General features: G+C 40.0%; 1 protein-coding gene across 1 annotated transcript in view; it reads right to left on the reverse strand.

Annotated features, from left to right (window-relative positions):
* DEPTOR (DEP domain containing MTOR interacting protein) overlaps nucleotides 1–26,715 on the reverse strand; it is a 212,488-nt gene extending 185,773 nt beyond the window's left edge. Inside the window, exon 1 of the mRNA XM_069081160.1 lies at nucleotides 26,393–26,715. Coding sequence (XP_068937261.1) covers nucleotides 26,393–26,571 — 179 coding nt within the window. The 5' untranslated portion in view covers nucleotides 26,572–26,715. The remainder of the gene's footprint in view (nucleotides 1–26,392) is intronic.
* Between the last annotated feature and the right edge of the window lie 217 nt (nucleotides 26,716–26,932).

The following is a 26,932-nucleotide window of genomic DNA, read 5'->3' on the forward strand; positions in this document are numbered from 1 at the left end:
GTTTTCATCTTTGTTGCCTTAGTGCCTAACCAGAGAGTCCTGCATATAGGAGTTGTTTAATAAATGTTTGTTGGATTGAATTCTAAACTCCTTAACCTAGCATTATAATTACTCTGCAATCTGGCACCAAACTAATCTCTTCTTACTCCCTTATACAAATCTAGTTGCTGTATAAATTGTAGTGATCTACAACTCTTGTCTATACCACTCAGCAAGCAATTAACTATCACTTATTGGTCAGTGGAGGTTCATGTATCATTGACTTTTATTAAATTAAACTTTTCATATATATCTATGTTTTCTCCATGTCTGGATCATAAACTCCCACAGGGACATCTTCTGCTTACTTGTATGTACCATAGGATATTCTACAGAGTTCAGCACATTATATGTAAGAAATTTTTTCTAAATGAATGATTCAGTCATCTCTTTGTCCACAACATTCTCACTCTCATTCTCTCTCTCTCTCTCTCTCTCTCTCCCCCCCTCCCTTTCTTCACCTTCCCTCTCCCTATCCCTCTCTGTCTCTGTTCCATTTCCCTCTCTCTCCCTGCCCCACTCTGTTCCTCTCCCTCCCCTTTTTAATCCAACTCTCTCTGTCTCTGTCTCTGTCTCTGTCTCTGTCTCTGTCTCTCTCTCTCTCTCTCTCTCTCTCTCTCTCTCTCTCTCTCTCTCTCACACCTTCTTCATTCCTCTGCCATTATGAATAGGAACAATTCTACCTACTTAGTTAAAAATAAAATTAGCAAAGCAAGTTAGAAAACTCAGTGTATCAAAAAACATCGAGACTATCTTTTCAATGAACCAAAATACTACAGTGTCCTTTCTGAAAACACTGACACATACAGGCCTGGCAGTTCCAAGACCTCTTCTGACTGCTTCACCAGCACTGAACCTATCACCCCCTTTTTTTCAAGTCACAATTTTGACTCTGAGACCCCTCTTCCATATCATTACTGAGTGTACTGGGGCAGCATTTTCACCTTCTGTTAGAAGCAAGGTTAACTACTCTTGTCTTTGTTGCTGTTTAGTTGTTTAATTCATGTTTGACTATTCATTAGCACATTTGGAATTTTCTTGGGAAAGATCCTAAAGTAGTTTACCATTTCCAACTCTAGCTCATTTTGCAAATGAGAAAACTAAGGAAAAAGTATTAAGTGATTTGCCCAGGGTCACAAAGCTGGCATCTGAGGCTGAATTTGAACTCAGGTCTTCCTGATTCTGGTCCTGGTGCTCTCTCCATAGCCACCTAACTTCCCTTAACTTCTCTAGATCTCCTTAATTTCCCATGAAAATTATTTGTGACACTTTTTCTTCTCTCTGTACCTCATAAAACATAGTATTATGATAAATATTAAAAATCTGGATTTACAAAATAATAGAATAGAATAACGCCAAGAAGACAGCAGAACCAAAAGCAGAGCAGAATACACACAGACTACAGCTACATACAAGGGAAAATGTATATATAAACAGATTGAATGGACAAAAATAGTTAAAAGGGACAAAGAGGTAACTGATTGTAATGGGAATGCAAATTTGGAAGATCTTCCCTGCCCCTAGGCTAAAGTGCACCTGAAGCCTGGGGTGGGAGGCTTGTTTTTCAGTAGATACTTTTTGATTGGCCAGTGGGTCCAAAACGTTGTTACATTCTCTGAGCCAGGAGAAGGCTATATAAGCCCTGATGTGAGGCTTTGTTTTGGGGGCTCACTTTGAGAAGTGTTCTGTGATTTGATCTGTATTCTGGGAAGCCGTTGTCCAGGCCCCCCCACCCCCACCCCCCTGGCTTTGAAAAACCCAGATGTTGATTTGATATGGATATAATGGTTGACAGTTTGGAAAGCTGTCTACTTGATCTGTTTCTGTCTTGATAATTCTTCCTGTATACTTTGAAGTTCGGGGTGCTGACCTTTTCCCCTGAACAAGGTAAAACGATATATGTCTGACTGATTAAAGTAAGTTTGTTAACCCATTTTAAGTTGCTTTCCTTTAACAAAGCAGATCCAAGAAACTGTGCTAGCAGCTACCCTGGGAATGCTGGGGTGCTTGCTGCTAAATTTCATTGGTGAAGGGATACTCTCTTCCCTGCTCTCTCACCCCAAACTCCTGGAAATTTCTTCTATTACTTGCAGGTCAGTACATATTTCCTTGGTAACAGTTAAACTCGACAAGATTAGATAGTTTTTCATTGAATTCAAGCTCTCTAGAAGTCATCAATGTGATATGTCAGTCAAGAAAGTTAATACTGTGATAGGTTGAATTAAGAGAGATAGCATCCAGCAAGAAGTAGGTGACCGTTCCATTTACTGTCCCCTGATCAAACAATGAAATATTGTGTTCAGTTCTGGGTCCCACATTTTAGGAGGGGCCTTCATAAACTGGAGAACACATAGAGAAGTCAACCAGGATGTTGAAGGACCCCATGTTCATGCCACATGAGGACTGGCTAATAGAACCAGGGATGCTTATCAGGAAAAGAAAACACTTAGGAGAAAATGAATTGTCTTCAGGTATTTGAAAGGCAAAAAAAAAAAAAGGATTTAGTCTTTTTTGCTTAGGCCCAGAATGGAGAAGTAGGAAGAATGGGTGGATATTGCAGAGAAAAATTTCAATTTGAGATAAAGAAAAATTTCCTAACAGAAAAGTCTGCCTTTGTAAGTACTGAGTTCCCCCTCATTGAGGTATTCAAGAAAAGGCTGGACAACCACTTGTCAGGTATGACAAGAGGGGATTCTTTATCAGGTACGGCTTAGACTACTAGGTGGCCTGTGAGGTTCCTTCCATCCCCAACACTGTGTGGTTCTGGAAGAGGGGACAATGGAATTAACCTTAGCTAAATTCCTCATTGGAGTTCTCATTTGGCTGGGTGGGAAGTTCTAAAGAATAGATATAAGGAGCTGGGAATGTAGTGATCACAAGATCCTTACAAGTAGACATGTAGTGCCTCTATAAGAAGCAAAAAAGAATTTTTTAAAAATATGCTTTTGGCAACACCTCCAAATCAAACCTTCACAAAAGGTAATTAATTTAATTGGCACTCCATTGTAGGTTCCTTTCTAAACTGTCTAATCTCTTTGACCCTATATCCCCCATGGGACAAGATTCTCTCTAAAGTTCCTTACAACCTGTAATCCTGTGATACTGAGTTCTCTGAGGACAGGCACCTTTTTCATTGTTTCTTTTATAGAGTACATCATGTTCTATAAAAACTGACAGCTTTTATAGGGAATCTGGGAGGGCAAAGAAGGAAGATTATCTGTCTGTAAAAAGCCTAAGAGTACTGATTACTCACAAGCAGTAGAGACAAAAGGGAAGAAGGGATGGGACATCAGGAACTTCAAATTAATCTATGTTTATTATTATTTTCTGCATAAAATAGAAGCTAAATATCTTAAGATTTTTTTTAAGTTTTTTTTAGTTTCAAAAAAGGGGTCTCTTATTTTACAGTTTCACTAGTAATAAATTCTCATGATCCTATATAGAGGTTAACACAGATTAAATTTTATTCTATAGACTTTACTATTAAATTATTTAAGAAGATATAGACAGGAAAAGTATATTGGAAACCATTAAGAATATGTCTTTTACTATCAGATAATTTAAAATGTATGAAGAGACTAAGTCTGAATAGGGACATATAAAGACATTGGGAACTACTCTGTCCCTCATGTTTTAGCAAGATTAAAGGCAAAAGGGGGCAGCCAGGTGGCTCAGCGAGTAAGAGCACCGGCCCCAGTGTCGGGATGACCTGGGGATCGAATCCGGGCTCAGATACTTAGCACCACACCCAGAAATAACTGGCAGTATAACCTTGAGCAAGTTACTTAACCCCAATTGCTTTTAAAAAAAAAGATTAAAGGCAAAAATCACCCCCCTTAAAAATGTTTGTCTTTAATGTGCTTTGAGTACAAATTCCTTATCCTGGACCCTTTATCAGAATGTGTTTCCATTACCAGCCCTCCACCAAAGGAAATTTTCTGAAAGAAATAGTAATCCACAAACAGAAGAAATGGGATATAGTGGGAAGGACATTGCCCAGGAAGTCAGGAAGCCTGGATTTGTCCCTTCTTTGCTGATCTGAGTGACCTTGGGTAAATCACTCAACCCCTCAGACACTGTCTCCTCATTCAGTAATATGAGGAAGTTGAATTAACACACCCTAACATACCCTCTTTGTTCTTAGGTCCTACATCCTGTGTCCTATAGTCATATCTGGAGGTGCTGACAATAAAACTTTTATAAGATATTGAGGGCAGTATTTGCTCTTCAATTTGTTATATAATCTCTAAAGACATATCTAAAACCTGAAAAAAAATAGAGTAGATTCTATCATGGGAGATAATGTCTTCTCAGAGGTGCTAATGTAACCTTCCTTGGTCAGGCCCCTTTCAATTCTAGCAGAGTTCTTTGGCCCCACTGAAGTCATTGGTGAGAACCTATTGTGTTGTCCCAGATAGTCCCAGGGTTGACATATTTTGTCCAGAAACAAGAGCTTGGTTTTAATTTCTGTGTACTTGATGTTTCAATATTGTGGGCTTTCGGCATAGTAATCACAGCAAATGGAGGATTGGGAAGAAAGGGAAAGAGAGAAGGCTGGCAAGCCTCACATTAAATTCCTGGCTTACAACTGGAGCCTGTCACTTCATTTGCTTTTTTGATCTTGCCCAATTGGAGAAAGTTAGTTGGCTACAAAGACTTTTAGGGGAGTTATTCAAGGATAAATAAAAGAAACTGAGAATTCTTTCTCTCATGGTGCAAATTAGCCAATTACCATCAGATTATCTAATTCTCTTCCTTATTAGTCCCACACCTGCATGCTATCAGTATTCTGAACCAAAATATAGATGTAGACATAAATTGGTCTGGAATCTACAAGCATTTCAAGTGTGTATATATGAATAGAATACACTTTAAAACTTAAAAGTACAGAGAGTTCCTAATGCAACTCTTAAAGAAATATTAAGAGATAGAAGGGACCTTAGAGGCCACTAAATCCAATTCCTTCATTTTACAGAAGAGGAAACTAAGTCATTAGAGAGACTAATTGCTGGTTTAACACTAATACTTACATGGAGAGAAAAAATTCCCACTCTGAGAGTTGTGAGAGATAATCCACTTTACCTGAGTATAAACTTTCAATTTCGATTGCCCTGGTTGTTTTTCCCCACCAGGTCAGTACAGTTGTTTTTGGAGGAGACATAATTCCTCCTGGTAGCCGTGGGTTTCTATTAAGGGCTCCATCATTTACCTTGGTAATGAACAAAGACAAGTCCATTTTCCAAGGCCTGGTCTACATGTGTCCCATGAAGCATTAGATTTAGAAGTATCAAGCTTTATTGTGGTAACAAGGCCATTCTTCTTTTCTTTTTCTTCTTTCATTTCCCATTTATTTAAACCTTGTGTCTGATTAGCAGAATCCTGCATCTGATTTCCTTGTGAAAGGCTGTAGCATTTTTGTGAGCTATTGAAAGGACAGAGATACTCTGTACTAACAGCAGCTCACACTCTTCTAGTGCTTGAAGATTTGTTTTCTCCTTAAAGACACCCTGTTACCTAGTAACGAACTAACACACACACACATACACACACACACACACACACACACAAGGAAATAGGTCCCAGACTTGACCAAGATCACTCTGCAAGGAAATATTGGAGGTCAGATTTGAGTCTAGGTACCCTGATTCTAGTCTGGTGCTGTTTGCCATACACTGCTGTGTCTCATACAGATCTCTCCTTTCTCCCATTCTCCTTGTGCATATTTGTGAATAAGGTCAAGCTAGTCACCTTCTTAACTGAGACAGAACTTACCTTCATTGAGACAACTGGGAGATCACTATAAGGCTACTTAGAATATGTGTTTGGCCTAGATTTATTAGTTATATGTTACTGCCTAGATCAATTTAAAAAACGTGTGGGGCATCTTTTATTTTTACATCTGCTTCATTTCTAAATATAAGCCTTACCTGTCTCCTATAGAAAAGCCATTTCTTATGACAATTAATAAAAAGAAAGAGGGGAAAAAGCTGTTCAGGAAAACTAACCATCATATCAACCATGTTAAAGTATACCCATAGCCATCATCCCCTACCATAAGAGAGAGCATGGTTCAATTAAAAAAAAATGGATTTGGAATTAAAGGACCTGGGTTAAATCTAAGATCTGGTATTTACTCCCTGAATCACCTTGAGTAAATCAAGGAACCTCTCTGGGCTTCCTTTTCCTCATTCGTAAAAATGAAAAGGTTAAACTGGAAAGGTTTTATGGTCTATTCCCAGCTCTCAATCTTTTAAATCCTATGCTCCTATGACATCTACAAAAAGGGAAAGAAGCACTTTTTTCGTAGACTTTTTCTGGCCCAGGCTGTATCTAATATTTCTTTTCTGCCCCCAAAAGCATCAAACACATAGTAGGCACTTATTAAATACTTGGTGACTGATGTTAATAAGAAAGTGCTAGCTTTCCTCAGAGCACTTAGCATTGCCAATCAGTGGTGGTAATTGAGATAATTTCTGTAATTGGGCCAGACATGACTATTGGTCAGGAAGCAATGTGGTGCAAGTAAAAGTCTGGGTTTGTCGTCACAGACCCTGAGTTCACATGCTGGCTCTGCTGTGTTCTACCTGTGTGGTCTTGGGCTAATCACTGAATCTCATTCTCTTCATCTATAAAATGAAGGGTCTTGGCTAAATGACTTCTAAGGGCTTTTCCTGCTTTAGATCCTGTGCTTTTGACCCTGTGTGACTGAGGGATGGTGGTCCAATCAACAGCTATGAAGAAACACAAAGGAGACAGTTTAGGGGAGAATATAATAAATTTAGTTTTGAACAAGTTGCGTTTGAAGTTCCAACAAGATTATTAGATAAAAATTTGAAGTTTAAAGATTAGGCCCAGAAGTCATCTATATAGAGGTGATAATTAAATTTATGAAAGTAAATGAGATCACTAATGGAAGATATATAGAGAAAAGAGGGCCTAGGGAAATCTCTCAGGGTATATCAAAAACTTGGGGGAGGAGGGAGCTCAAATTGAGGATAATGAAATTACGGAGAATAAGAATGTCCAAAGTCAATAGGATATTGAGAAGAGAGCAGTGTCATGGAAGTAAAGGAAACAGAAAGTATTCAGAAGAAGGAGGTTGTCAACATAATAGTACCTCTTGTGTATACAGCACTTTTTTAAGTTTTCAAAACTTCTTACAAAAGCTCTGAGTGGTAGGTAGGCTGTGAGCTCCTAGAGGACAGGGACAATTTTTGTTTGCCTTTGCATCCCCAGCACTTAGCATAGGACCTGCCACATAATAAACATTTAATAAATGTTTGTTGCTGCTGCTGTTACTGCTGCCACCATTGTTGTAGGTAGTATTTTATTATCTCTATTTTACAAATGGAAAAACTAAACTTCTGAGAGATAAATGACTTCCCCAAGGTCACAGAACTAATATGTTCCTGAGTCGAAATATGAACTTTTTACTCAAGTCCAGTGTTCTTTCCACTAAATCACAGTGCTCCTTGGTGTTGAATGCTGAAGGTAAGGTCAAGAAGAATGAAGATTATTTTTAAAAGGCCATTGAATTTAGTCATTTAAATGCTCATTGGTGACTTCTGAGAAGGAGATTTCTTTAAAATCTGTGATATATATGTATATTTATGTCTAATGGTAGCCATCTCTAGGGTCAGGGGATGGGGGAAGGGGAAGAGTAAAAAAAAATCTTTACATGATAACTTCATTATATATTTAAAAGGAATAGCAAGTTATATATAATAGACTTGTCATTTCATGTGCAATCATTGTTTTATTATTCTATGTTATGAAATGTCTGTTTTATTTCATAAATTTAAAATAATACAAAATAATTTTTTAAAAAATAATATACTACATTGTTCTAAACACTTAAAAAAATGGTGGTTCTGGAACAAGTCACTTTGCTAGGGTAGCATGATAAAGGAGAAAAAGCAAAAAGAAGACTATCTGTGGAGTCAGAAAACCTGGGTTCAAATTTTGCCTCTGATGTCTGCTACCTGTATAACCTTGGTCAAGTCATTTAACTTCCTTGGGCCTCAGTTCCTCCATCTGCAAAATAAGTAGACTGTAATTACATGACCACTTAGGTTATTTTCATTTCTATATCAGTAGTCCTAGGATCCATTCTCATGTCATCAACTGCCTTTAAAAACCTCAAACACAACTTCTCTGAAACTATACTCACTATCTCCAAAAAAAAGCCCTCCCTTTTCTCAGACTTACCTGTGGCTTTTAAAGGTACCATCATCTTCCCTGTTACCAACCTAGCCATCATGCTCAAGTCCTCCCTCACAGCCACCCCATATATCCAGTCTATTCCCACATCTTGTCATTTCTACCTTGACAGTGTCTCTTCCATGTTCCCCTCTCTCCAATCACATATCTCCAACTCTTGTGCAGGTCCCCATTGCCTCACACCTGTATTTTGCATTAACCTCTTCCTTCCTCAAGTCTCTACCTCCTCCATTCCATCCTCCACTCAGCTGCCAAAGTGACTTTACCAAACTGAAGGCCTGACCATGTCACCCTCCCATCCCCCCAATTTAATAAAATCCAGTGGCTCCCTATCACCTCCAGGATCAGATATGAAAGCCTTTGTTTGTTTTTTAAAGCCCTGCACAACCTCACCTCTTCCTCCCATCCCAGTCTTCTCTTTTTTTTAAATTTTATTTATTTTATTTTGAAATTCAGAAATAAAACAAGCATTTCTGTAATATAGTAGAATAGAAAAAAAGTGATTGTACCCGTATAATCTACTGCATTCTACCTACTTTATGGTCCAATGACAATGACCTTCTTGCTATTCTTCTCACACAACACACTCTCTCTCTCAACTTTTCCACTGTCCCTCATGTGTAAAATTCCCTCCCTTCTCACCTTGGCTTCTTCAAGTCTCAGTTCACCTTCTGCAAGAGGTTCCTGGCCCTTTCCCATATACCCTGTATGCACAGTTTTTTGCCTGTTGTCTCCCCCATTGGAATGTGAGCTCCATAAGGCGAGGGGCTGTTTTTCATCTTTCTTTGTATCCCAGGGTTTATCGAAGTTTCTGGTACATAGTAAATGCTTAATAAATGCTTATGGGCTGACTGAATGATTCTAATGATATGGTTAGTGAGCAAGGTGATGATGAAGGAGAAACAGAAAGTACAGATTCCTCTTTCTAAAAGTTTATCAGAGAAAGAAAGAGATGATGCAGTGAATGATCACATGATAGCTTGAGATGGTACGGGTCAAAGGAAGTTTTTTTTTTTAAATATAAAAGATGGTCCATGTCCCTAGTAATTTGGAAGGAACAGCTATGTAGGGAGATGATGAAGAAGAGAGGTTGGGGGTGGAAGAGAAGGGTGATGAGGAAGATAAATGAGCCAGGTCTCCAAAGGAGACAGGAAGGGTTAGAGTTCCAGAGACAACTGGAACCAAAGGGAAAACAAGAAGGGGTGGAATAGGTGAAGATTCAGGGCAATTTTAAAGTTTGGAAGAAGAGAGATGCAGAATCTGATGATAAGTGACCTCAATCTTTCCCAATAAAATAAGAAGGCAAAGAAAGTCATCCACAGAGGAGAGATGGAGTAAGAGTCTTGAGAGAAAAGATTCTGAACAGCTGTTGTGGGGAATATAATAGTCCATCAGACATTAAATACAGCAGTTAGGAACCCAACTGAGATTTGATAACATGAATTTAATGGCATGGTTGCATTATTTCCATTATCTTGTATTCAGTGACTTGAGTACAGAAATAGAAGGGGGGTGGTGAGCCATGGTTAAGAATTAGCATGATATGAACAGTGGAAGGACAAAGCGGCAAAGGATCACAGAATATCCATAATGGCAAAGTAAGCAGCAAAATGATTATTTGGGTTTATAGCCTTAAAGGGATATGAAGCATGGTCTAGATGTTCTGGGCTGGGACTGGCTAAATACAATGAACTATGTGAGTTCGGGCTCACTTTTGTACCAATTAATTTCTGAGAGCAGGAGTTTTAAACTTTAATGTAGTAAGCGCTGCCCCACCCCCTCCCCAGGGCATGTTCTCCAGAAATCTTGTGGCCTAGAGGATGCAGCAGAAGGTTGGATGACAAGAAGGTCACCAGGTAGACAGCTGAATGGAATGTAAAACATGGCCTGGATGGTCTGGTCTGGGGATGGTTAGATATACAGTAGTGGGCTATGTGAGTCAGTGTCCACTCACTCACCAATCAGGAAAGCTCAGCCTTAGGTCCCAGTACAACAAACTCCTTTCATCTTTAATTATGGTGGAGTCACCACCCTTGAATTCTAACATCAAAGAACTTGGTGTGTTGCATAAAGAAGTAAAAATGTCACTAAAGAAAACAAAAATGTGAAGAGTAGCTGGACTAGATCAAGCATACACACAACAGATCTGTGTGGAAGTAGATGTACCTTTGAGGGCAATGAAGGGTTGATTCTCAGAAGGGTTGAAAGACTGGAAGAAGACAAGCATTTTTGAGGGGCATGGGGAGGGGAGGAATCACAGCCCTTATAACCAAAGAGGGACAAAGGTCATTTGAAAGAATATTAATTTCTCTCACTCCATATGCCTACTTTTCCATCCCATTAAAATCTTCATGTGGATAATCTACACATTGATAAAGGTAGGAAAGGGGAAATGATGGGGTTCTGGAAAATGGTTTTCTACATCAGACCAAATCATGATAGTAACAAAAATGACTAAAAGGTAGAGAACATAAAAGATCCTAATTATGTTTGTTTGCTGAGTATGAACTTGCATTTGATTTGGCAGAGCAAATTACTACCTTGAAGTTTATTTTCCTATATCTCAGGCATATGTCAAAGTCATACAAAATTTTTCTGAAAGATGTAATTATGGAGATAACTTTGTTCGATGACTCTCTGCTTATTGAGATAAAGCAAAGCAGAAATCAGGGAGATATATGCTTGTTAAAGATATTTGCCACTGCCATGGAGGATGCCAATGAGGAGACCAAAGGAAGAGAGATTCCCTATAAATGGTGAGGTCCTTCAGATGTCTGTTTGTAGATGACATTAAATTAATCCCTGGAAAATGATTGTTTGTTTAGTCGTTTTTGGTCATGTCCAACTCTTTGTGACCCCATTTAGGATTTTCTTGGCAAAGATGCTGGGGTGGTTTACCATTTTCTTTTCCAGCTCATTTTACAGATGCTCTCAGAACTAAGAAGGCCTGGTTTCAAGTCCTACCTCTGACTTCCTATGTGACCCTAGACAAGCCATTTGGCCTCTCACTACTTTGGGCAACTAAGATGATAAGTTGCAGAAAAGTGTCCCACTTGCATCAACAGAAGGAGGTTCCTCCTCTGGGAGTTCTCTATGCCAATGAAATCGCAATCAATCTCTATCCTAAGTATTCTAGTGACAATATATGGTTGCAAGTTATGGAAAACCACAGTCATTAAAAAAACCAAAGCTGCAGTTCACCTCTAGGACAACAGAAAGGCTCACAGTAGGAAGAGGATACAATGTCTTAGCCATGAAGAGTTGAACCAAAGGGGCATGAAGGCTGTCATCAGAGAAATGAGTGACTGAAAAAAATGGCTGCTCCATCACATAGTGATAGCCTGGGAGCTCCCACTGGTGTCTATGCAATGTCCAAAGCTCCAGGAGATAACCACTAGTACATTTTGGTGTTTGGTCATTTCAGTCATGCCTGATTCTTTGTGACCCCATTTGGGGTTTTCTTGGCAGAGATACTGGAATGGTTTGCCATTTCCTTCTCTACTTCATTTTACAGAGTAGGAAAATGAGACCATGAGGGTTAACCAAGCTGCCCAGGGTCATGCAGCTGATAAGTGTCTGAGGCAAGATCAATCCTCTTGATTTTAGTCCCAATGCTCTATCCACCAGTACATTAAGTACTGGATTTATGGTAGGCCAGGATAAGAATCCCAGGGTGAGGTATACAGGGGTAGCAATCTCTGCCCCTACAGGGAATACTCATATCAATGAATGGTCCTGAATCACAGAAATGAGAGGAGCAATAGGTAAGAATTCACTAGCCACAGGGCAGAAGGAGATCCAGGTAGCAATAAACTTGAAGATTAAATCTGCTGCATAAGTCTATTTATGAGGTTGAAGTTACCTTTGCCTGGGAGAGGGTGCCCTTGGATGGAGGTGTCTCACTCAATGATAGAAAGAGAGATCCAAGTCATAGTGGTCTCTACTTGAGGCATCTAAATTAGAGATCTGAACTTAAGAGTCAGGGGAATGTGGTGTATCAGCCACATACTAGACGTATGATACTGGACAAGTCACTAAACCTCTCAGCCTCAATTTCCTCATCTGTAAAATGGGAATAATAATAGCACCTACCTCTCAGCATTGTTGTGAGGATCCAATGAGATCCCAAGTTAATAGAACTGAAGACTATGCTAAGACTTTTAGGGCAACCTGTGTTATCTCAAGTTATTATACTTTATTACACGTTTAGTTACATACCTATTAAGCTATATGCCTAAAACTATTAAAGCTGAAGACTGTACTAGGATTTTGGGGACACACTGCTTATGTAAAGCAAAACTTTAAAGGGTTATAAAGGCTAGCTCTCATTATAATTATTAATAAAAGATATCTCCTATCTGAAGCCCAAACAGTAGAGCCCCAAGCAAAAGAAACGTTTGAGATGAGGGGAAAAGGGAAACAGCAACACAATGGAAGAGATAATCAATAAAGTCCTTTAGTGAAATAGTCCTCTGTCAATGATGTCTTTTGGATCAAACCTCCAAAATCAAGTATTATGATTTATCCATAGTAAACAGAATAATCTTTTATTTCCTTTTGTTCATGAGAGACATTTTACAGGGAAAAAATACATAGACAATAATGGTGGAGAAAGAAACATCAAAGATCCCTCCAAGGTTTAAAGCCTGAATGACTAGGAGAATGGTAGTGTCATTTCTTGGGAATGGGAACTCGACAGAAGGGGAAATGGTGAGTTCCATCTGATTTGTGCTGAGTTTGAGATGATAGTCAACTATCAAAGGGGCAGTATCTGATAGACAGTTGGAGAAATGGGCTTGGAGCTCAGCAGTGAGTTCCAGAATGAAAATATAGGGATGGTAGTTAAAATTGTGAAGGTGACTGAATTGTCTAAGGGAAAGTGTAGAAAAAAGAGGGAAGCAGAAAACTCAAGATAGCTCTTAAGCAAATTTTAATGATATTCAGTTAAGAAGCATTCATTAAGTACTTCTTGTCTGCTGGGGATACAACAAGAAGCAGGAATCCAGTCACTGCCCTCAAGAAGCTTACATTCTAGTAGAGAAGACAACATGCAAACAGCTACGAACATAGAAAGAGTCATAAAAAGGAACAAAGACAAATCAGTTCCCTTGAGAAGCTGGTTTGGAGATGAGGTCACAGTAGATTCAGAGCACACTGTAAGGCTAGGTTTCAAGTTTTGTTTTTGGTCACTAGACCTATTGCAATTTTTAACTAAATTTCTGGGCTGAATCTAGAATTGACTAGCCCTCTATGGACTCCTCAAAACTAGAGACAATCCAGAACCTGCCCATAGTGCCCATGGTCGTTCTGCTTACTGTCTATACATATCTACAGGACCAGCCTGTCTGTGAACCATTGCCATAATTTAGGCAGTATCCTCCCTGGATTCCTCCAGGCTCTATTAGCTACAGTGCCATGATATTACCTTGATGTATTTCTCCCTACCTAATAGCTATTCAGCAAATATCAGAAAGATGTCTCAGGGTGGAAGGAAAAATCAGAACTTAGCAGCAGTACAGTCAGAGCAGATGTAATGAACAGTAAAATATGCTATTCCCATCTAGTATGCCATACTGCTTTAATTTACAGAATATAACATTATATAGCATTAAAATTCTAGTACATTGGTCTTGTGGCAAAAACTGAAATGAGAACAGACAAATGTGTTCAATCTGCTTATGTGACAATTACTATAATGGTGATGGGGATTGGTGTAAACTCCTAACTGTTCTCATTATTCTAAGATTGCAGTATTAGAGTCCTCTCGTTCCATGCTCCACCATCCCGAAACTCTGTTTGGGTCATAGTCAGATTTACCTTATTCCAGGAACTTGAAGATGTATGGAGTCATTGAAGGACCTTTGATCTCTTCACTGAATCTAATTCTTGAGTTGAAGTTTTCATAGATATATTAATCCACCCTCACACATGCTATTGACTATCCTGTAAATTTGATTTCAAAGAGATGATATGGAATTTAAATTATTATTCTAGGAGAAATTCTGATCCACTTACTCTCATGTTGTATGAGTCTACTCACCCAATGGAGCAAAGTTTTTGAATGACTTTGGAAGGAGTCAGTCAGTCCATCACTCTTTTTCATTTATTCTATGGTCCTATTATCATGTAATGGGAAATAACAAGAATCTTGAACCTGGAATTTAGCCTTCCTTTAAAAAAAAAGCCAGAAATGGTTCAAAATTTCTTTCCTTACTTCACTTGTCATTCAACAAATAATTAATGAGTACCCAGAGGACATCTCCTTTCATCCTGATCTATATCACTGGACCCCCATAGCTCTGGAGGAGATAGTGAGGCTGGTGACTTTACACAGCCTTCCCTCAATTAAATTCAATTCACTTGCAAGTCATGGCATCACCTTCCTGATGTCATAGTCCTCTTTGAGAACTGAAGGAAAAGCAACAACCTGTGAGTAGTAGCAGCTGCCCCACTGGGGACCCAACTGGACAATTACATTGGGCAACACAGCTCCTTCCATCCGTTCATTCATCCATTCATCCTTCCTTCCCTCCCCTTTTCCCTCCCTCCTCTCCCTCTGTCCACATAGGGAGTCACACCTTTACTTGCTGGCACTCTGACTAAAGGAATATAAATTTTGATAGCTGAAATGTCTCAAGATATCTTGGGATTTACTGGCTAAATTTCTTCTTTAAGGACCTTGCCTTAAACCCAGATGGTTCAGAGTGAGTGTAAATAGCAATTATTTCTGTAGTGGCCAAAAACCCTGAGGGTCTTCCCCTCCCAGAATGATTTTTTTAAACTTGGTAAAAGAGGCTATTCTTTGCCTCATTTCTTACCTAGCCTTAAGCACTGAATGGGTGTTGCCTCAGTCAAACTGAGACCTGGGATAGACCTTAGCTTAAAAAGGCCAAGGTCTCCCACAGCATCCAGAGCCATCTCCTGCTCTATATCCTGGCCACTGGACCCAGATGGCTCTGGAGGAGAGAGTGAAGCTGGTGACTCTGCATTAGCCCTCCCTCACTTCAATACAATTTACTGGCAAGACAAACTATTGCCTTCCTGATAAGAATGAAGAACAAACAAGTACTTTATAGTCTAAGAGAGTGCCTGAGGCACTCTGAGAGCAAATGACTTCCTAGTAGACATACCAGAGAGTATGTGTCAGAGGGGAATTGATTCCTAGGTCTTTCTGACTGAGGTCTTCTCATTATGCTGGCTCTGCTAAATTAGGGCCATTTTGCATGTCAAAATTAATATTTTCAAATGCAAATGATTAGAAAATATGTTTAATTGTGGTTTCTAATGTTTAAAGTTCATAATAAATTATGTGTGTATCAATTAACCAGTAAACATTTATTAAGCACCTACTATGTACTTGGCATTGTGCTAAGTGTTATGTATGGGGGAGGGGGAGAGAAGGAGAGAAAGAGAGAAGAGAGAAAGAGAGAGCTCATATAGTCGGATTAAAGCAGTCAATCAACCAGAGTGAGAGATTGACAAGTAATGTGCTAAACACTGGGGCTACAAAGATTAAAAAAAAAAATGGTCCTTGTTCTCAAGGAGTTAACAATCTAATGAAAGAGACAACATGTCAACGTACCCTATGTGCAGAAAAGGGATAGTCTGAGTTGATATAAAGTGATCTCAGAGGGAAAGGACCTGGGAGAGAAGGGGAAGGCCTCCTGTAGAAGATGGGATTTGAACAAAATCTTAGAGGAAGCCAGGGAAGTGAAGGGGCCCCTGAAAAGGAGGAAGAGCATTACCAGCACAGAGTTTAAACACTGCAAAGATAATAGAGTCAAGAGATGTAAGCCAATGTAGCTGAATGATAGAATGTATGGAGTGGGAGGAAAGTGTAAGAAGGGAATGAGTATTTATGAAATGTCTACACTGTGCTAAGCACTTCACAAATATCTCATTTGATCCTCACAATAACCTTGGGAGGTAAGAGTATTATTAGCCCCATTTTACAGATGAGGAAAGTAAATCAGGGAGAGGTGAAGTGACTTGTCCAGAAGTAGTTACACAGCTAGTAACTGTTTGAGGTAGCATTTGAACTCAAGTCTTTCTGATGCCAGGTCCACCTTCTATCAATTGTGACATGTATATGCCTTTAAGAAGACTGGAGGCGGCTAGGTGGCACAGTGAATAGAACACCAGCCCTGGAGTCAGGGGGACCTGAGTTTGGATCCTCAGACACTTAACACAAAAACTAGCCCTGTGACCTTGGGCAAATCACTTAACCCCAATTGCCCTACTTTCCCCCCTCCAAAAAGCAAAAAAAAAACAAAAAACTGGAAAAGTTGGAAAGGGCTAGCTAGGAAGGGCTTTAAATATCAGAGGAATTTATATCTTATCCTAGAGGTAATAGGGAGACACTGGAGTTTATTAAGTAGGGCAGTGACATGGTCAAACTTGAGCTTTAGGGAAAATCTGTGTATCCCCTGAGTCAAGGCAGGATTTGGAGTGGGGAGATGCCTGAGGCAAGGGCACCAATTAGAAGCCTATTGTAATAGTCTGGGTGAGAAGTGATGAAAGCCTATACACACCAGAGTGGTGTGTCTAGGTGACTGAGAGAAAGGACAGATATGAGAGGTGTTGTAAAAGTAAAAATGATAAGATTTAACAATAGAATTGATATTTGGGGTAAGGGAAAGTGAGGAACTGAGGATGCCATATCAGTTGTGAACTTGGGTTGACTGGGAGAATGATGGTACTTTCCATAATAATAAGAAAAAGAAAGTCAAGCAAAGATGTTGCCTCCAGTCTGGAAAACCTTGGTTAAGTCCTTGCTTGGATATACACTGGATTTGTGACCCTGGGGGCAAATCACTGACCTTCTCAGTGCTCAAGGCAATTCTCAGACTAGAAGTTGCAGAGAGATACTTGTATTGGTAGAGGGCATTCCCTCCATCAACCAAGGTCCAGTACCTAACATATGTGTGTATGTGTATGTATGTGTGTGTACACATGTCTGTATGTCTTCGTGTATATGTTCTGGACCTATGATTCCATTAGTGTAAGGAACTCTGATAAGTAAATTCATTGTCAGTGGAAATCTCAAACTGTTCTGTAACACTCTCCCAATCCTTCTTATCCCTAGTGCTTTCCCTTTGAGGATTATCTCCAATTTATCTTGCATGCAGCTTTCCTGCACATAGTTCTTTGCATGTTTTCTCCCCCAGTAGACTGTGAGCTCCTTGAGGGCAGACTGTTTTATGCCTTCCTTTGTATCACCAGCCCTTACAAGGCACAGCAGCTGACACATAGTAGAAGCTTAATAAATACTTGCTGACTATATATGTGTGTGTGTATGTGTGTGTGTATATATATATATACACATACACATATACACTCACACATGCAAATGTGCACACAAACACAGCTTAGACAACACAAGAAGAACACCACAACAATAGTTTCTTTAAACCATTTCCCACTTTCATTTGTATATTGCTTCTTTCTGGCCTGGCATAGAATTCCTTGATAACAAAAAATTTATTAATTTATACTCCTGCTCCATAAGCTTACCATGACTTCTCCATATCCCACTGAAGAGAAACTAATACCCTCTCTGAGGTTTATTTTGAAGCAGGATAAACAAAAGATGCTTCCACTTGAGAAATTCCTAAAAAGGTAGTATTCGATGTAAAACTCTTCTTGCTTTTTCATTGTGGCTTGAACATCATAAACTAGAAAGTGAATATGGAAATGCTTTCCAGATACGGGGACATAATGTTTCCAAACAGAGACTGACCCCATACGTACATGATACAGGAGATCGGAGTGGAAAGCCTGGAAAGTTTTGATTTCATTCCTCTTCTTTTCCTCAGGAGGCACTCAAAGCCACCTTTTCTTTTACATCATTCCAGAAATGGAGTCACATTCACCCTCTCTTTAATTTTTTTTTGCCTTTTTTTTTTGGAGGGGGGAAGATAGAGCAATTGGGGTTAAGTGATTTGCCCAAGGTCACATGGCTAGTTTTTTGTGTTAAGTGTCTGAGACTGAATTTGAACTCAGGTCCTCCTGACTCCAGGGCAGGCGCTCTATTCACTGAGCCACCTAGCCGCCCCTCACCCTGTGCCTTTAAAGGAGATCAGCATTCCTCCTAGCCCTTCATCAATTCATTTAATAAAAGCTAAGGAATATAGGACCATATTCCCATAAGGCTACCTAAAGAATAACTGGCATTATACATACACACACACATATTAAGGTTTGCAAAGCACATTTATCTCATTTGAGATGAACCTGAGATGAGGGCTCTTATAATTAATTCCGAGCTTTCCAGAAAGAATATAGATTTTGAATTGAAAGAGCCCTAAAAGGCCATCTAATCTAACCCCTCATTTTACAAATGAGGAAACTAAGCCCCAGACACTTTGACTCATCCAAAAATGAATAATTAGCAAGTGCTAAAGGTGGGATTAGAACCCAAGTCCTTTGATTCCAGAGCCAATGAAAGATCACTGTATAACATGCCTCCTATACAGTAATTCTCTAAGGGTTTCTCTTGCAGTAAATTCTGTAGATAAATAGTTAATTCAAGAGAATCTGTTTCCATTCCCACTCCTTGTGAACACAAGTGTCATTGTTCTTCTGCTCTGTGGGGGTCCTGTGCTTTCACTAGATTAAAAAAAGGGGCTTGACTTAAAATCTAACTTGAAAAAAAATTCGTAGTCAATATACAAATCCCAAAGAAATGTTACCGAAATTTTGTTTTAAAAATGTCCATTTCTCGCTAGTCTCACTTTTCTGTTCATGACAAAGCATAATGTTTATATACTATACAGATTTGTTGTTGTTGTTCAGTCATTTTTCAGTCGTGTCCAATTCTTTGTTGACCCCATTTGGGGTTTTCTTGGCAGAGATACTGTAGTGGTTTGCCATTTCCTTCTTCAGTTCATTTTAAAGATGAGACTATACAGATTTAGGATTTCAAATTTCTGGCTTTCCATCAGTACATGCCAGCCTCTGACGCCTGGCCTGCTACCAGAGTTAATGGCACCATTTTAAAGGCACTTATATTGTCATTTTAAGTGAGTTAGAAAACTCTGTCTTGTATTCAATTCAACAAGGGTCTATTAAGCACCTACTATGTGTAAATTACTGGGGGTAGGGAGGAGGAGAGAGAAACAGAGACAGAGATATGCCCTGCTTTAAGAAAATCCAATAAATGAAAATACAAATTTATAAAAAAAACAGATAATCAATGGATTATTATTCATATTGCAAAAGTATTCATCACAGAATTCATCTAAATATCAAACAGTTATGACAGAAAAAGTACAATCCTCTTCACAAAGATTGGTGTTTTAAGAAGCTTTCTAGGAACATCCTATGTGTAAAGTGAGGCACCCAGGTTTAGTAGACAGCAAGGTTTCTGTATAATTGATAGGGTCAGGTCCATTACACCTAACCATGGAAGGGTAGCTTAAAATGTGTACTTGGAGCACACTTTCAGCTGCTACATATCTCTATTATTCCCTATGACCTCAACTAAATCTTGTCTGCTAATATTTTTTATTCTAAGATTCTGTGAGAAGGGACAAACTCTTCTTTTTAAAGTGTGTTTAAGGAATGAAAGAATAATCCTCAATATAACACAGACAAAGAAGGGTACCCCTGTGTCACAAAATGAATTATTTTAAAATATATGCCAGCAGCCTTCTGTATGGATACACACTGATACATACACACATATTTGTTGCCGGTCCCCAGCTCCTCCTCTGCCTTTTCCCAGAAACAGACCACCCCGGGTGGGTGTCGCAATTTGTTAAAAGCTATCCAGAATTTAACATGTAAAGTAATGAAGTTGCTGGCCTCGCATGAGTTACAAGATGATTTAAAAGGGATGTTCCTATTTAATGATTTTTTTAAAAGGATATTCATTAGTTCCACATGTTTTTTTGTTGTTTTTTTTTTTTTTTCCCAACTTCAACTCATGGTCTAGAGAGCTGCTGAGCTGTTTGTGATCGAATGATAGGTTTTCTTGCTCCTCTTGCAAGAAAGCCAATTCTCTGCAGCTGTTCCTTGTTCTCAACACTCATGGACTTGAGCCAGGCTTTTTCAAACAGGACAACCTGAAGCAGGACCATATTACCAGGTGTAGGCCTTAACCTTTGCTTGACATTCCATACACAAGATGATGATGATGATGATGATAGCTAACCTTATATAGAACTCACTATGTACCAGGCATTGTGCTAAGTGCTTTAGAATGATCTCATTTGATCCTCACATCAACCCTGAGAGGAGGTGATATTATCCCTATTTTACAGAGGAAGAAGCTGAGGCAGGGAACAGCAGTTAAGTGACTTGCCCAGGATAGTCACACACCTCATAATTGTCTGAGGCTGAGGATTTAAACTCAAGTCTTCCTGACTCTTGGCCCACAGCTCTAATCACAGTTCCACCTTGCTGCCCTTTGTGATGCAGCTTTGATTCCCCTATTTATCAGTCTCCACTCCACAAAACTGCTTTGTATCAATTGGTATATGTGTTCACACATGTGGTTTCCTTCCAGTAGAAAGTAAATTCCTTGAGGGCAGGGACTTTTATTTTTATCTTTTTATTCCTACATGCCTAGCACATAGTGGATGCTTAATAAATGCTTTTTGTTTCTCAGATAACAGACAGATACACAAAGTCACCGAAGCCTTTCTGGCTCATAAAACTTAACACAATTTATACTACATTAGCTAAGTCCCCAGAATACACATAAGTACTACAGAGAAGCAAGCAAACAGGTAAACACCTTGGAGCATCTGGCAGTGAATTAGAGCACCAGCCCTGGAATCAGAAGGACCTGAGTTCAAATTTGACCTTAGAAACTTGACACATATACTAGCTGTGTGACCTTGGGCAAGTCACTTTACCCCAATTGTCTTGCCTTTCCCCCTCAAAAAACAAACAAACAAAAAACAGGTAAACACCCAGAGACTTATTAAGAAGCCTAGTTACTGGAGCAATACGCTGGGGAAATCTAAGACCCTTTTCTGACCAAAATGTATACATGAGATAGCTGGATTGGAATCCTTTATGAAGCAATTCTGGTCATCCAAAGGGAAAAGGTCTATTTGCCAGGTCTATCCTTCCTCTATGCACCCTTGTGACAATTGGAATCATTATAATAGGTGAACATCTTGTAACATTAAAAACTGAATTCCAATTAACCTAAAATTTGTACAATTCAATAAAATATCACCATGTATATATTGTTCCTTTCCAATGCCAACATGTATTATATTCTCTTCTTTAGTTCTCCTTAGGATTGATTTTGAACTAAGTGTCTACCCTTAAGTCCTAAAACATTTCTCAGCCATTAGTTGGTCATACTCTTAAAAATCATTAACCATTTCAAGTTAAAGTGGAATTATTGCATACATCTAAGGACTTTCCAGACTGCAATTTTGGAATAGAAAATGAGATAAAATTTCATTAGAAGGATAGAATTAATAAGTGAACATTTCAAAACAATAAATTTTTCAGATTTCAAATTTCAAAACAAAAAAATTTTTCAGAGGTCATTTGCAATTTGTGATATAAAAAACTAACAAATGTTCTTTCCTTTACCATGCCCCCAAAGCAAAGATATTCCAATAACAGATTTTTAACTGGTTAAGTTACACTTGTCTTTGTACATATTCGGTAATAAATTTCATATATGTATATATATGTATATACACACACACATATTTCTCACAAGTGTACAGACATCAGTTGTACTTATTATAGTAAAAATGTGGTTACAGTGAATAAGTAAGAAACATCTCTACACTATTTCTCCAAACAAAATCAACTAAAAAATTGAATGCTTTCTTATTATTCCGCATTTACATTAAAAAAAATTTTTGGACATTTAAAAATACATATTTAACTAAGATGCATATATGTTTGATATAAACTGTGTCTAAGAACCCATATCTTTTCTGAGAGAGAGTGTAATGGGGGAGAAGGGTGGAAAAAGTCTTGCAGAAAAGGAGATAAGATAATGACTAGTACATGTCTTTTGGTTAGTTGTTTGTGGTCCTTGGGTAAACAGCAAGTCTTAAGCATTTTGGAGATATTCTCCCTTCTTCTCCCCTCTCCTGCAATCAGTTCTTCTCCTGACCTTCAATCAATCAACATTTTTTAAGTGCCTACTATATGCCAGACATTGCGCTAAGTGCTTCCTCTGCATGTCTTAGTGTCCACCTTCTGTGATTAGGAAAAAAGAACCTAATGGCCCTATTCCCTACCTCCACCATTTTACATTTCTTTGTTCACCAATCAATCAACAAGTATTTATTAAGTTCCTACAATGTCTTAGGCACTGTGCCAGGCACAGAAAATACTAAGACAAACAAAATGAAAATCCCTGTCCTCGAAGATCTTACATTCTATTGGGAGAGACAATGTTTACATTAGAATATAAAATGTGCATATATTATATATATATATGATAAATGCTAGGTACTAGAGAAAGCACTAAGACTTGGTGGAACATGAAAGGATTCACATAGAAGATGGCACTTGAGCTGAGCTTTAAAAGAAATCAAAGCTGAGAAAAGCTTAGTCCTTGGAAACAGATGCCTGAGGGGAACTAGACCAGTGAATAAGCCAAGAACCACATTTAGCTGTTGCTCCACATGGCTTCTCTCTGAGCAGATAGGTGCTAAAGAGATAGGCCTTTGGATGATGGCGGTGGTAGTGATGGTAACGGTGGTGATGATGTAACTTCAGTGATATTAACAACATTTTCAGACTTTCCAATCTCTTCTGGTAACCAAGAAGTTGAAGAATAACATCAACCAGATCCTTAAATTAAGTATGCTGTTTAGTAGTGTGATATACTCATTTTGACATGGACTTACTCTATTCCAATTTATTTTAGATATTTAAGCTCCAAATTATTCACAATGAGAGACCATTTAACTTTGCCACGAAAGCAGCCAACTGTCAACATACAGCAATTTCTCCCTAGGTGTAGCACATGCCCCACATCTGTTTGCACTCTCTACTTGTGCCACCAGTCTCAACACATATTAGACTGTGTATATCAACAAATACTGATAAATACTTTAAAATATTTATATTGCAGTAAGAGTGCTTTTTTAAACCTTACTCCATTTAACCCCCCCCCCCTACTGTGGCAGAAACTGAAGCTTAGAAAGAGAAGGAAGGACTGTTCTAACTTGATTTATATTTCCCTCCCAATGTCAGCCAACCAACCCAGAAACTGACCAATTTATATTCCCTTCACTTATATATTTTTTCAAAAGAACAACTTTGTAAGCAAAAACCTACCTCATTATTCAGAAAGAAGAGCATTTGATCTAAAAGTCAATGAAATTAACAGATTCTACTTTAGGACTTAAACTTAAAAAAAAAGGACAAAGAAATAAATCTACTGTGATCTCTCATTTTAATGTAAGTACTTCTGAAACTGAACATTACAGCAACTTAGGAGCTTCCTAAGAAAATCAGAAATTAGATTCTAAACATTCAAGTTCAAGACTAAATTTAAAAAGGGATGTATTTTGCAGTAAGCAGAAAATAAATAAAAATGAACACTTGTTGAGATTCACACTTAGAAGGCTTTTAGAAGTACTGTATGTGGTATCCTAAAAGTCTTAGTATAATTTTAAATAATTAAAGTTTAAAAGTCAATAAACATTTATTAAGCATCTACTTTGTACCACACATCATGCTAAGAACTTTATACAAAGAAAGACCTGCTCTCAAGGAGCTCACAGTCTAATGGGGGGGGGGGGGGAGGGGGTTGGGATAACCTGAAAATATATACAAATAAACTATAAACAGAAAAATTTTTTGCTTGGATACAGGGGTGGTTTATTGATCAACACTTAAGTACCTAGACTTAGCACAAAATGGAACTAGTTCCTGCCTTCCCATGCTGAGGCCTTCCTCTCCTCACTGGAGACTTCCTCTGCAAGACCACCATTTTGGAAAGGACTCCAGCCATGAATCCTTCCACTCTCTCCAGACCCTACCCCTTTCTCTTCCAATTTGTTGAGCCCCCCCTTCCTAACCCACATATTTGTTCTCTTTCCTTATTAGAATGTAGGCTCTTTGAGGGTAGGGGGCTACCATGCTAGTATTTGTATTTCCAGAGCTTAGCATAGCACCTGGCACATAGGAGATAATCAGCAGAGAGAAAGCAGTTGAACTAAGGTGGACATGGAGAGGCTTCTTATGGAGAAGGTGGGACTTTAACTGGCATTTGAAGGCACATAGAGAGGTCAGAAGGCAGGAGATGAGGAGGGAGAGAATTCTAGACAAGGGGGATAGGCAGCGAACATGCCTAGAGTCAGGATGTGGAGAGTCTTCTTGTAGGAACAGCAAGGAGACCAGTATCACTGATCCAAGTGTATGTGAAGGATATAAGTTGAAAGAAGACTAGACAGAGCATGGGGGCAGGAGACAAGTTAAGAAGGACTTAGTCCTCCAAATTGCACTAAAACTTTTGGGACACTATATTAAAATTGCTCTGTCATTTGCTAACTTTGTTTCCTTGGATGAGTCACAACCTCAGTTTCCTCCTCTGGAAAATGATGAGTAGACTAGATGATCTTTAAGGTCTCTTCCAGCTCTACACGATCTGTTTCTTTAGATGAAGGAGGACAAACTTATTCTCTTAACCAATCAACAAGTATTTATTAAGCCACAGTGCTAGGCCCTGTGCTAATCAACCGGCAGACAAAAACAAGACATAAAATAATTTCTGATCTGAAGGAAGAATTACAGGAAACCATGATGGGAATAGAAATGTGCAAATTACTTTTTACCTCTAAAGTCAAATCAAAACTTTTCTTTAAAAAATTCAATTAGCTCTAATGCTGACTTTCAGTATCCTTGGCTCACTTCTGCAAACAAGGTCAGCTGCAAGGGACTGAGCTCCTTTGAAATACTCTCTTTATTCATTCAATCTTGAAATACCTTACCAGGAATTTAAATTCACTAGAAATGTCATGGAAGTATTTCGAAAGAGCAGGTGCATATTTTCCAACCAGTACCTCTAATCTTATCCCTATACTAAATGATTTTCTAAGGGGATGGACACCGGAGACGATATAGCCACTGCCACTGCGGAGCTCCATTTTTAAAACTCTCTTACAATGAGCAGACCATTCTAAATAAAAACTGTTGTGTCTATGAGATTTGGAGAAGAGGCAGAAAGGAAGCTTAGATTAGGCAAGATGAAGACAAGGAACAGTGCCGTGGCAATCAGGCAACGTGCGACGTTCATTCTAGTGCCCAGCTATTCAGCTAATTAGCTTGGGCACACTTCGTGCCTCTGTTTCCTCATTTGTGAAACAAGATGGTTGGACTAGATGTTCTTTCAGGTCCTTTCCAACGTTCATATTAAGTGAATCTTTAGTGGAGACTCTTTGTATCCCTACCCACCCTGCATGTCAGGCCCAGGGAGATCCTCCTATTCTTCCTGCAGAACTGGAAGAAATGGGGGTAAGGGGAGGGTACAGGCAGCTCTGCCCGACCCACAACGCTTGGGTTGGGAGGGAGAACCCCGGCACCACTTCTGGGCTGCCTGCCATGCTTTCTTCTCCCCAGTCTCAGTAGCTACGGAAAACCGAGAGAAAATCTCAAATGGAAGAGCTCAATCAGATCCGCCCCGCCCTGGCAGGGAAGCTGCTAGAGAATAAGGGGATATGGAGAGGGTGTGTAGACCCATACCCCGGCCCTGAAAGAGCTAGCCTTCCCTGCCCCTCGGCCTTTGCCAGCCGCGCTAACCCGCAGCAGCTGTCAAATCCCGTCCAAGGAAAAGCAGCCTTATCGGGTCTGGTGGGGAAGGAGGGGCGCAAGGAGCGCCTCCAGCTCCAGCAGCGCCTACAGCCAGAGCCTCGGAGAGGAAAACCGGGAACAAGCAGCCACCGCCCCGTGAGCCCGCAGCGCGCGGAGCCGGAGCCGGGACCGGGACTGGGACCGGAGCCAGGGTCGGAGCCCAAGCCGAAGCCGGAGCCAGAGCCGGAGCCGGAGCCGGGACCGGAGCCGGAGCCAGAGCCGGGCGAGCCCAGACGGAGCCGCCGAGCAGCCACACAGCGCAGCGCAGTGCAGAGCGCGGGGCTTGGGCAGGGGAGCCGGGCGCGGAGCAGCAGCAGCCCGGGGCATCGCAGCCACTGTCCCTTACCGTAGCTGCTCCCCGGTGACCAGAATCTCTGCCATGTGCTCCAGCTCCCTTTGCTGCAAGCCTCCACTGACCGTGCCACCTCCGCCAGTGCCGCCGGTGCCAGTGCCCGTGCCCGTGCCGGTGCCGGTACCCGTTCCGGCGCCCGTGCCGCCGCCGCTGCTGCCGCCCTCCTCCTCCATCCTCGCGAGCTGCTCACTCTTCTCTCCCCGTTGTAGGTTCTCCCGGGTGTTAAAAATCAGCCAGCCCTTACAGAAGCCCGGGCCGCCATCTCTGTTGGGGGCAGCCTCGGGGCTCGCGTATGATTGGGGAGAGCGCAGTGAATCCCTCCCGCCTTGAGGAGAAAGGGTGGAGCTACAGACCAGGGGGAGGTGCTATGGGAGTGGTCAGGGCCCGCGTGGCCCTTATGGGCGGGACCAGATGGAAAACATAAACACGAGGCTGGTGTCCAGTGCAGGGATCTTGAGGGCAGCTTGTGGCCAAGAGCTGGCTGTAGACTCGTGGCCCCGAGGTTTCTCTACAGAGAGAAAGCTGGGTGGCCCC

Source organism: Petaurus breviceps, unplaced genomic scaffold, assembly GCF_028583685.1.
Source record: "Petaurus breviceps papuanus isolate PSGF00001 unplaced genomic scaffold, PetGlider_PUasm1.0 98, whole genome shotgun sequence".
Taxonomy (NCBI): Eukaryota; Metazoa; Chordata; class Mammalia; order Diprotodontia; family Petauridae; genus Petaurus; species Petaurus breviceps.